Source organism: Apodemus sylvaticus, chromosome 19 (assembly GCF_947179515.1).
Source record: "Apodemus sylvaticus chromosome 19, mApoSyl1.1, whole genome shotgun sequence".
In the NCBI taxonomy this organism is placed as follows: domain Eukaryota; kingdom Metazoa; phylum Chordata; class Mammalia; order Rodentia; family Muridae; genus Apodemus; species Apodemus sylvaticus.
Window position 1 is genome coordinate 57,859,596 of NC_067490.1, and position 11,609 is coordinate 57,871,204.

The following is an 11,609-nucleotide window of genomic DNA, read 5'->3' on the forward strand; positions in this document are numbered from 1 at the left end:
TATGTATTATGGCTTCTGGTTTTGATTTTTTTGTGGAATCCATGGGTGCTGTGAGTGAACCTGTGTATGCCTGCATTTACTTGCATTTCACAAGATTTTTCCTTGGCTGTATTTCTCTGTTTTACTGTGTGTGTGTGTGTGTGTGTGTGTGTGTGTGTGTGTGTGTGTGTGTGTCTGTGTCTGTGTCTCTGTGTGTGTGTGTGTGTGTGTGAGAGAGAGAGAGAGAGAGAGAGAGAGAGAGAGAGAGAGAGAGAGGGAGAGAGAAGGAAAGAGAGGGAAAGAGAGGGAAAGAGAGGGAAAGAGAGGGAAAGAGAGGGAGAGAGAGAGAGAGAGTGCGTGTGTATCTGTCCTGTTCTAATTTTTTGGTTTTATTTTATTTTATATTTTATTATTATTATTTAGATGTCTGGCAGTATGGTCCAATGAGAGAAAATTGTGGAACTGGATTGTAGGCAAAGTAAGATGGAACTTGGAAGCATTCGGAAAGAGGATATCATAATATTATATTATATTTTGTCTTATTGCATTTTTCTTTTTTATATAGACTACTAGTCTTTATGTGATAGTTTTGTTCCTTGCTTCTTTGTGGAAAATGTTTATCAGCTGTAAGAGCTCCCTGGTGAAACTTTTAGGATCACTTGTATATGCTATTATATCATCTGAAAATAAAGAAACTTTGACTTCTTCCATTCTTTTTTCTTCTTCTTTTTATTAGATATATTCTTTATTTACATTATAAATGATTTCCCCTTTCCTGGTGCCCCCTTTCCCAAAAGTCCCATAAGCCCTGTCCCCTACTCCTGTTACCCAATCAACTCCCTCCTGCATTCCCTGACCTGGTATTCCCCTACACTGCTGCATCAAGCCTTTCCAGGACCAGGGACATCTTCCCTTACTATTTTCTCCCCTTAGTCTCCTATAACTGTCTTACTGTTCTTGATAACACTGCCAATACTATATTGAAAATATCTGGAAAGATTGATCAGTTTTGTCTTTTTAGTGAAATTTCTTCGAGTTTTTCTCCATTTAAGTTGAACTTGACTGTGGGTGTCCTGTAAATTGCCTTTATTATGATTTAACTATATTCCATTTCTCAGGACCTGTGGTGGTAGGGTTCCTGGGTTCTGGTGAGAAAATGTGGTGCTGTCTGTTTGATCATGTTTTCATTCTGTTATCTAAGAAACTAGATTTGTGGTGATTGTGATTCTAGGTGTTTATATCTTGTCTTGTTTTGGTAGAGTGTGTTTTCCACTCCTTGGATCCTGCTGCCTTCACTGTATCTTAGGAGCATGTGATAGCTGTGGGTTGCCTGATACAGAGTTTTTTTTGTGTCCCTGCCAGGTGGGGACACTGTGGATTGTCAGAGAGAATGTTTTTCCAGGTGTTATGAGGTGATAAAAATGAATGTGGATAGGCTAGGAGAGTGGGGGTGAAAAATCCACAGGAGTGGGGGAAAACTGGGTCTGCCCCAAGTGTCTGTGGAGTCCACAGGGGAAGGAAAGAGGGTAGACAGGTCTCTTAAGCTGACTCCTGCACAATGGAAATGAGATTGGAAAATTGGAAATGGAGGTCTGGAATGACAGTGAAGATCACATACTTGGTTCATTTATCAGTATAGAAATACCAATATAAATACCCATAGAGATATAGCTTGGTAGTACAACTGGACTTCTTCTTTAGCAATGGAAAACAACAGTAATAGAAAAAGCAATATTAGGATCCATTTTGTCCCTCAATTCTATTGTTTTCAGGAAAGCATATAGGTATCTTATATCTACAACTAACTGATGCTTCAAAATCTCTACACAAAGCAACCCATCCAATGTGCAGAAATGTTTTGGCAAAATTACATAATTGCATTTCTATGATAATTTTTAAGAAATCATGAAATTTTATTTGTAGCAAAACAAAGTAATGCTTTGTGTTCTGTATAAAGGAATAATTAATTTTTAAGAAGTGAGCCAATTTTTCTATAGCAGCACCTGTGCACTGGCTCAGCACTCATCTGGTGATTCCTTAACACATACTCAAAACCTCATATAGAAAAATATTTATGTAGATTTCTATCATGGATCTAACTGATAAATTATAAATCCTTTGATATTAACTGTTAGAATAAACAGTGATGGACAAATGTATAAATTCCAACGTTATTTTCCTATTGTAATTTATATATTATTTCTGGCCTGTCAGAAATGCACAGTTTTGCTACACAGTAGCCCTCTACTATGGTATTCATACTAACCTCTGCCCCTCCTTCAATGGCTAAATCAGAAACACTCAATGTGGTGCCAAGGGTTTTGATCTCTAATCAGATCTCTGGGAGATTCACAGGTCTAATAAGGACTAAAAACCATTGAAATGGAACAACCAAACCTCAAGCTCACAAAATCCTTTAACAGCTGTGTGGAAATTGTAGTGACTCCATGTCACCTGGGAGTAACTGAAGTAAAGTAATTGAAGTAACTTTGTCTAAATCCAAATTTCCATTTCAAAAGACAGCACACCTCCAAGTCCATCCCTTCTCTGCAAGAAAACAGCTCACCACAATTGTTCTCAAGGGACGTAATATGATTTAAAAGTCTGCAATCGTGCACAAAAAATATGAGAAATTGTTGATCACCTTGGAGAGCCACATACACAAGTCATCCTGGAGAGAGTTTCTGGAACTTGGATGAAGAAAGATAAGTATTTAATGGAAATTCTAATACAACCTTACAACTTTAGTTTGGAAAAGCAAGGTTATCACTATAACAAGGAAGCAAGGGCAATTTACTGAAAATAAACCAATTTTAAAAAATTCACATAAACATAATAAGAGACCATGTGAGAAGACTGCTGAATGAGAAAAGTTAGCATGTTATGTTCTTCACATGTTACACATCTGTAGACAGTTAAAGCACTTCTTCAACAGCTCTCAGATATCAACATTACAGACAGTCCAAATAGCCATGTTCAATGTGATTATTACCCTCTCCCTGTGTGTTTTTTGGTTTGTATAAATTATTATAACTCGATGCCAATATTGTTACTTAAGCTATTAACAGGTAATTTTTTTTCTGTTTAAATGCATAACTGCAAATGATGAAACTATTGGTGTGGATCAATGAACACCTATTTTAGGAAGGACTCAAACATGTCTCCTGACTGATTTCTATGAATGGTCAATATTACTGAGCTTTCTCAACTCGCAGTGTATTGATTTGATTTGTCAGACTAAAATATTAATATTAAATGAATGAGTTTGATTTATAGATAGAATTGTTAATTTAAATGAACCAATATAAAATTTATTATGAACAGTAATTATAGGTATGTTTATCATTTTACCAACCTCAAAAACATATACTATCAAAGAAAAGAATTTGAAAGGATGAAAACTGAGAAATATTTGGGAGATCTTTGATTTGCACTGATTTCTATTCTATATATGAAGTATTTAAGAAATCAAACAGTATGAGGATATTCTAGAATAATTCAAGTTATGATTGAGGTACACAGGGTAGGAGACAAGAGGCTTTCAGATATAAAAGCTGAACCAGATGGTACAACTTTATCTAATTTATTTAACAGTGTTTTATTTTCTCATAGGTGGTAGATCTTTCTGTGGAGCACACACTGGTTTGAATTCAGCCTCATGCTGCCACAGGTCTAGGCTCTTAGTTTCTAATATCATGTTTGGCTATAAGATCACTTTAATTATAATCAAACTTCAACATCCTGTCAGGTATTTGGATATAGGTTCATTCTTTGAGAAAGAGGTGTGAGCATGCTGGACTGAGTTTTTCTTGTTACAAGAGATGCTATTAAATGAAAAATGCCTCAAGATTGAAAATAGTGCTCTCAAATTTTCTTCTGCAATTGCTTTTGTAAGCATACAATTTTAAGAAAATGTGAAACTATGTGATGAAATTTGATTTTATTTTGTTGCCTAGAGTTCACTAATGGAACAACAACAACAACAACAACAACAACAACAACAACAAGAAAACCATGCAGAAAGGTGATAATTCATTTTATGCTCATCATCTCCCAAACACCAATGTGCAACTTGCAAGAAGAGAATGATGGGTTATTTTCAATCCCTCAAATAAGAAAAGGACCATGAACTAAAGCAAGAGTTCTATTGGAATCACCAATGACATTAAATTTGCAGTCTCTTATTGGATATTGGCCATTTTCCTCTCATCTTAAACCATTTCAAGAAATCACTATCTGTCCTTGCAATTGTCTTTTGTTTTGGTAAGAGCTAAGAACTCTTTGGTAGCTACATCTGAAGGCAAGTACTAGTGATAGTAGTTAAATTCAAATGGAAGCTGCTTGTCCCGCAAATACCCCATAAATGAAATAAGTTATCTAATTTGAGTGCACCATGTGAGCATTCCCTTTACACAAACATTTTTCTTTTGATTTCAATAACTCCTGCATAGTATTCAAAAGCATTTTATACTTCATTCAACAATAACTAATATTTTCTTGCTATAATGACATTATTGTTTTCTAAGAGAGACTAGCTGTTTCCAGTGGACAAGCAAACCATATTTTAATTCCTGGTATATTTTTTAAAAATGCCTATTTCAACTGGTAACATGGTACCCTGTTTGAGCTATACATAACCAGTCCTATCTATGTTTAAAAACCCATTCCACAGTCCTTCCATCACTGACTGGTTATTGAGGACTTAAAGAAAAGGAATGGGTTTAAATTGTGGCAGTGAAACAGTGCTTTTAAAGGGGGCAAACAAAAACACATTCCTGGAGAGGACCAGTGATGGATCACATCTACACCTTTAGGTATATGAATGGATAGTGTGAGTTCTATGGAGATGAGGAAAAAAATGTGTTCTCACTTAAATTTCTCAACAAGTGTAGATAGATGATAGAGATAGATAAATAGAAAAATGTATAGATAGTAGATGTTAGATAGTATGATGAGACTAATTATTGAAATAAATATTAATGAACACATAACTATTGCCTAAATGTCTTTCTGCTAAATTTAACATACTGCTTTATTTTCCAGCTGCCATCACAAATTTTGTTTTCAAAACAATTATGAAAAATATAACTACAGTGAGTGGATTTCTCCTCATGGGTTTGTCTGACAACCATTACCTGCAGATCTTGCATGCTTTGCTCTTCTTGGTGACATACCTATTTGGCTCAGCAGGGAACTTCATCATTATCACCATCACAACACTGGACCCACAGCTCCAGTCTCCAATGTATTACTTTCTGAAGCACCTTTCCATTCTGGACCTCTCATCTCTTTCTGTCACAGTTCCCCAGTATGTTGACAGTTCACTGGCACGAAGTGGCTATATTTCATATGGACAGTGCATGATTCAGGTTTTTTTCTTCACAGCTTTGGCCTGGAGTGAGATGGCCATTCTTACAGTGATGTCTTATGACCGCTATGTGGCCATTTGCCTTCCACTGCACTATGAGGTCATCATGAGTCCCAGAAAGTGCACTTGGGCTGTGGGAGCTGTGTGGTTAAGTGGAAGCATCTCTGGAACTTTATTTGCAACAGGTGTACTCTCTATCAGATTCTGTGGTGACAGAATAATTCACCAATTCTTCTGTGATGTCCCCCAGTTGCTTAAGCTCTCCTGCTCTAATGATTACCTTGCAATAATGGGAGTAGTTAATTTCGTGGATGTAATGGCCTTTGTCTGCTTTGTTGGGATTTTCATCTCTTATGTCCACATATTCTCCACAGTTCTCAGGATGCCCTCTGCTGAAAGCAGATCCAAGGTCTTCTCTACTTGCCTTCCCCATCTCTTTGTTGTCTCATTGTTTCTTTCTACAGGAACCTTTGCATATCTAAATCCAACCTCAGACTCTCCAACTGCTTTAGAGTTTTTATTCTCTATCTTTTACACAGTACTACCTCCAACTCTCAACCCTGTTATTTACAGTCTGAGAAATACGACCCTAAAGAGTGTTGCAAGGAAGTTATTGTTTAATACAAAATTCGCTGGTTGGAATCATTAGGCCCATTGTTTATGACTGTTTAATTATACCCATGAATGATTTTAGTCACTGGATTTTCTTCAAACTCTAATGAAGAGGAATGTTTTGTTTTATTTTCCTATATATAAACTATGTTATAAAATCATGTACTTATGGAAGTATATTGTTTTATTTCTTTGCAGTTTTGCATGAAATGTGTTGTTTCTTCAAATTGATAAAACATTTTAATAGCCTTGTAATATAGATTCACTAGTTTTTACTTTCTAACACATAAGCATGCAGTCATACTGACAACTTCAGTATATTTCTAACACTTTTGCAGAGGCAAAATTACAAAAAGTAAAACACAAACATAATACTAATAGTCCTAGGTCCACTACCACGTTATAAATTTAAGTCAATAATTTATTTTCCAATTTTTATTTTAAAATTATTTTTGTCTAGTAGTATACATTTGGTTTAAATGTATATGATATCAGTAGATGAATTTGCATAGTCTTACAGTTGATATTTTCCTGAACTACAGTTTTCATTTATATTAAAATTTGTCATTATATATTCCCTCATTTTTCCTATATAAAATATCTTCAACAGTTAATTATTGTTAAGTCATTTGATACATGCACTTGTAATTACCAAGCTTTGTCTGTATAATTCTAAAGAATAGGTTTATTGGATTAAGTATACAATATATTCAACTTTCTTAACTGATGTGACCAATAGGGTTAGTACAATTAAGTCATTTATGTGTCAATTAAAGATGTAGGTCCTGGAATTACAGAACAGGGAAGTGGGAAGGGGTGGATGGAAGAACAGGGGGACAGAAGAGGGCTAATGGGATTTGCGGGGAGTGGGGACCCAGAAAAGGGGAAATCATTTGAAATGTAAATAAAAAATATATCAATAAAAAAAAGATGTAGGTCCTAAGCACTTCTAAAGCTCTCATGATTTTACTTGTTCATGAACAACTATGGATACAGCCAGAAACTCAGATGTGGATGAAATCCTGCCAGATGTCTGTCACATGGTGGTAAATAGCACTGGAATCTGATAAGATTTGCACTTTAGTAATAATTCTAATTTACCTTTGCAAAATTTCTTCAAATGTGTGCTAGCTCAACAGATCAAGCACAATAATAATACTTGTGAGTTTTCATATTACTAAAATCTTATATATTTCTTTTCTTTTTGTAAGAAGCTTCATAAGAATGATAATCCCTCATTTTAACGTAGTAAAACAACTCTTCAGTCCCTATTTCTGTTATTCAGGACATTTTTTCTATCCAGATGTTGTATATAGTATATGTAGTCTTAGATTACCTGTAAGAACAAAAGTTGGTCAGTCTAGATTTTCAAGATACAACCACAAATGACTTTTCGTCAGGCCTTTTACCTGCTCAGACATTGGCCTGTTATTTCCATCTTCAGAGGCATGTGAATTCCATTTGATTCCTTTTGAGTTGCATATTTTCAGAAATACTTGTGCTAGCCTGTTATTTTATTAATTGTCTGAATTAAAACATAAGCAAATCAATTCCATTTCCTACCTTTATATTTTAGATTTATTTGCATGAACATTCATTTATAAATTTCGGTTCACAACATATTGGCTTATTATTACCAAATGATATGGGTAAGTAGCTAATATTTGGTTTATAAGTATTTTGTTGTCTTTTGTCCTAGATATGTTGAATGTCTTCATTTTAGTAATAAAGTTACTTTCTTCGAAGTTATTGATCTTTCAAATACATAAAACAATTTTGGGAATGTTGTGTTCTTTGACATTAAATAGTTTGCCTTTTTTCTTTTTCTTTTTTTTATTCAATATATTCTTTATTTACATTTCAAATGATTTTCCCTTTCCTAGATCCCTCCTCCCTGAAAGTCCCATAAGTCCTCCTTCCTCCCCCTGTTCCCACTTCCACCCCTTCCCACCTTCCTGTCCTGTTATTCCGCTACACTGCTACACTGAACCTTTCCAGAACCAGGGGCCACTCCTTCCTTCTTCTTGGACATCATTAGATATGTAGATTGTGTCTGGGTATTCCAAGCTTCTAGGCTAATATCTGCATAGTAGCAAAAGCTTTGTTGCAGACCCCAAACAAAAAAAACATGTGTAATTCTTTTAAAAAAGAATACATTTCTTAATGCTTGTTATGTATTTGCATTTGTGTGGTTCATTTACATATAATTTACTTTCTATTAATAGTAACTCTGTGATGAACAAGCAATCGCCTGTGAATTCCATAAACATTAGACATTACTACCATTTTCTTCCAAGTGGCAAAACACTTCCTCTTCTGATTTTCCTATATCTAGAATGTAAAAAGAAGACCTAAGTTATTACATTGGGTGCTCCAGCTGGAGACACCAGCCTAGAAAAAAACAGAAAGCAGAAGCTAAGCAGGAGCCATTTCTACCAAAGTTGGTGGGTTAGGTGCTCAGCTTTAGAAAGCAGTGTTCTGGAGTTCAGAATCCAATCTATGAATCAGTAAATCAATAGTCTGGCAATCATTATCTGAGTCAAGTTGTCAGCACTGGTCTGTGTTGGGCCATTCATAGCCCTGGCCATTCGTAGCCCTGGCTTTATCTATTCCAAACTTGGTTACGTGCTTTCCAAAGAGATCTGGTAACATACTTAGTATGCTTTTGAAATCCTAATTAATAAAGTGAGAAAAAGAAAAATAGGGTGTATAGAAGTTAAATAATCAGGTCATCAGCTTTTTAAATCACATATCAGTTTTGCTCCCCAAAGAAAGCTCAGATCAAATAATCGCTTTATTGTCCTTATGAATAACTTTTCTATTTATATGAAGAAATTCCTTGAACAATTTGAAAAACAAAACAAAACAATAAGACATATCTCCAAATTTGATACAAACACAAAAGATAGATGACTAATCTTGTCTAATATATAATATTTATAACCTAATAATTTCAGGATTTGGTGATAGAGTTAACGGCCAAAGGGAGCTAGAAAAAGCCTGAGTTTCAATGGGATGTCTTATATTTATTTTTCCACATGTTACATTACAGTTTCTCAGACTCATACTTAGAAAATGAAGTGAAATGTTTTTTCAATTTATTTTAAATAATATTACTTCCCTTAGTTCCCTCTGTATCCTTTCTCACTTCTTCATTGAAACATATTTGTTACATCACTTCCACAAACTTAAAATATTACTATTTTGAACACCCACTTGATCTGTAAAAGTGAGATGAAAGCATTTCATTTTCTCCAGGCTGGATCGTTCCCATACACAGAAGCTAGTTAGAGTATAAACAAGTGAGGCAGAAGGCAACTCTGCCTCTTACGTGGTTTCACTTTTTCCTCACTTGCTAATTATTTATTTAAAATGTGATCTTAAAATATAGTTTCAGTTTTTCTACATTTCCTTTCCTCCATCCAAATCAGCCCATGTACCCTATACTGGAGCAAAAATCAAGAATCAGGAATTGCAGGAATCAATAATTCATAAGTTTTTTGTTCTTGTTCATTATTTTTGGATACCTTATTATCTGTTTATTTTTTTCTTAAAGATTTGTTAGGTTCAAGTGAAGATTTTTATGCAGAGAACATGATCATTCACAAACACTGCCTTGGACCAACACATATAGTGATGTAGATAACTCAATATGGCTAAGGAGATATAGGTATAAATTTATTCCTTGGAGCATTTTGCAATATCTGTAGAAAAGTGCCTTGCTCAACATCTTCAGAGAAGCTTCCACATTCAATATATGGGAACAAAGACAGAGAGAGATTCACAACTGAACAGTGTACAGAGAATGAAAACCTTAGAAGCACTCACTCCTAAATGGAGTATCTCTATTAATTTTTTTCCTGGCAGAGCTCCAAAAATCCTACAAATGAGGAGTCAAAAAGTATAAAAGCAAAGAGTTAGCGGAGATGAAAAAGTATAAGAGCCAGAGGGGATGGAGGTCACTAAGGAAGTGAGGCCTTCTAAACTTAGGAGTACTAAAGCACTTGTGAACACCCAGAGACTGTGGTAGGATGCACAGGGCCTGCACAGGTGCACCAAATGGGGTCCCATTACTGAGAAGCAGATAGAGTTCTCATCTATAGTCTGAAAGGCCAAATGAAGATAAAGCTTAAGCAAGTATACCCATGGTGTTTTCTTGTTCCAGGTTTCAGCACCAATGAAGGGGAACCAAATGAAGGGGCTTAAAAAGAGAGGATTGGGGGTTAAGGGAGTGTGGCACGGTGGTGTGTGGGAAGGGGGTGCCCAGGCAGGCCCTTGTCCAGGGACTTCTTTTCCCTGAGCTACCACACACAGACAGGCATGGTACAGAATAGAGTTTATTCAGGGTAGAGGATGGGAGTTAGTGGTACAGAAAGGCAAAGAGAGAGAGAGAGAGAGAGAGAGAGAGAGAGAGAGAGAGAGAGAGAGAGAGAGAGAGGAGAGAGGAGAGAGGAGAGAAGTGGAGTGGAGGCCAGCCATGACCACGTGGAGGGGGGGAGGAGAACCTAAGGGGCAGAGAGGTGAGAGTATGTGGGGGAGCAGAGAGAGAGCAAAGAGAGAGAGGAGGGGCAAGTAGCCCCTTTTATAGTGGGCCAGATCTATGGGGCAGGCATTCCTGGCTATTGCCAGGGAGGTGTTGGGTGGAGCTTACACAGAATACCAACATAGTCCAGAAATAAAAATGTGAATGGAAAGTTAGTTTCCCCCAGCAGAGTCTCACTCTGTAAACAAAATCAACAACAACAAAAATAAACAAAAATATCAAACAAAGAAATCCATTGACACTATTAATGATAATCAGCTATGGTTGCTGGTAGGAACCTAACATATCTGTTATATGAGAAACTTCATCCAGCAGCTGATGGAAACTGATGTAGAGACCCACAGCCAAACATTTGGCAGGGCTCGGGGAGTCTGGTGGAAGCCTAGGGAGAAGGATTGAGGGAACCAGTGGGGTCATCTCAAGAAGACCTAAAAAGCCTGGGGCCATGGAAGCTCAAAGAGTCTGTACCACCAACCAAAGAGCATCCAAGGACTAGTCCTAGCCCCCCTACACATGTGTAGCTTGGGTCTTTATAGTGGTCCCTTAAGACTGTAGCAGGGCCTATTTCTGACTCAGACTCTGTTGGATTCCATTCCCCTGGCTGGACTGCTTTGTCTGGCATAGCGGGAAAGGATGCACTTAGTCCTGAGGCAACCTAGTATGCTAAAGTGGGTACCATGGGGGTGGGTGGTGGCACTTCCACTTTCTTGAAGAGAAGGGGTGGATGGATTAGGAAAAGGGGAGTTGGAGCATGGACCTGGAAAGAGAGAAGGGATGGGGACTGCGATCAGGACGTAAAATGAATATATTAATATAAAGGGGGAAAAACTCAAAGACATCTTTGAGTTTGTATGTCTCATGTTTTGTCAGGGCATTTTTCTTAACCTTACAGGTCCTTTGCATATGTATTATGGCTTCTGGTTTTGATTTTTTTTGTGGAATCCTATGGTGCTGTTCTTGAGCATGTGTATGTCTGCATTTACTTGTGTTTCATGTGAGTTTTCTTTGTATTTCTTCTGATTTACTCTCTCTCTCTCTCTCTCTCTCTCTCTCTCTGTGTGTGTGTGTGTGTGTGTGTGTGTGTGTGGTGTGTGTGTGTGTGTGTGT

At 36.6% G+C, this 11,609-nt stretch overlaps 1 protein-coding gene across 1 annotated transcript; it reads left to right on the plus strand.

The window, feature by feature from the left end:
• Window positions 1–5,054: 5,054 nt before the first annotated feature.
• On the plus strand, window positions 5,055–5,996 carry LOC127669840 (olfactory receptor 14J1-like). Its single transcript, XM_052164057.1, has one exon. It carries the CDS (start codon window positions 5,055–5,057, stop codon window positions 5,994–5,996), a length of 942 nt encoding a protein of 313 aa, XP_052020017.1.
• The last annotated feature ends 5,613 nt before the right edge of the window (window positions 5,997–11,609 follow it).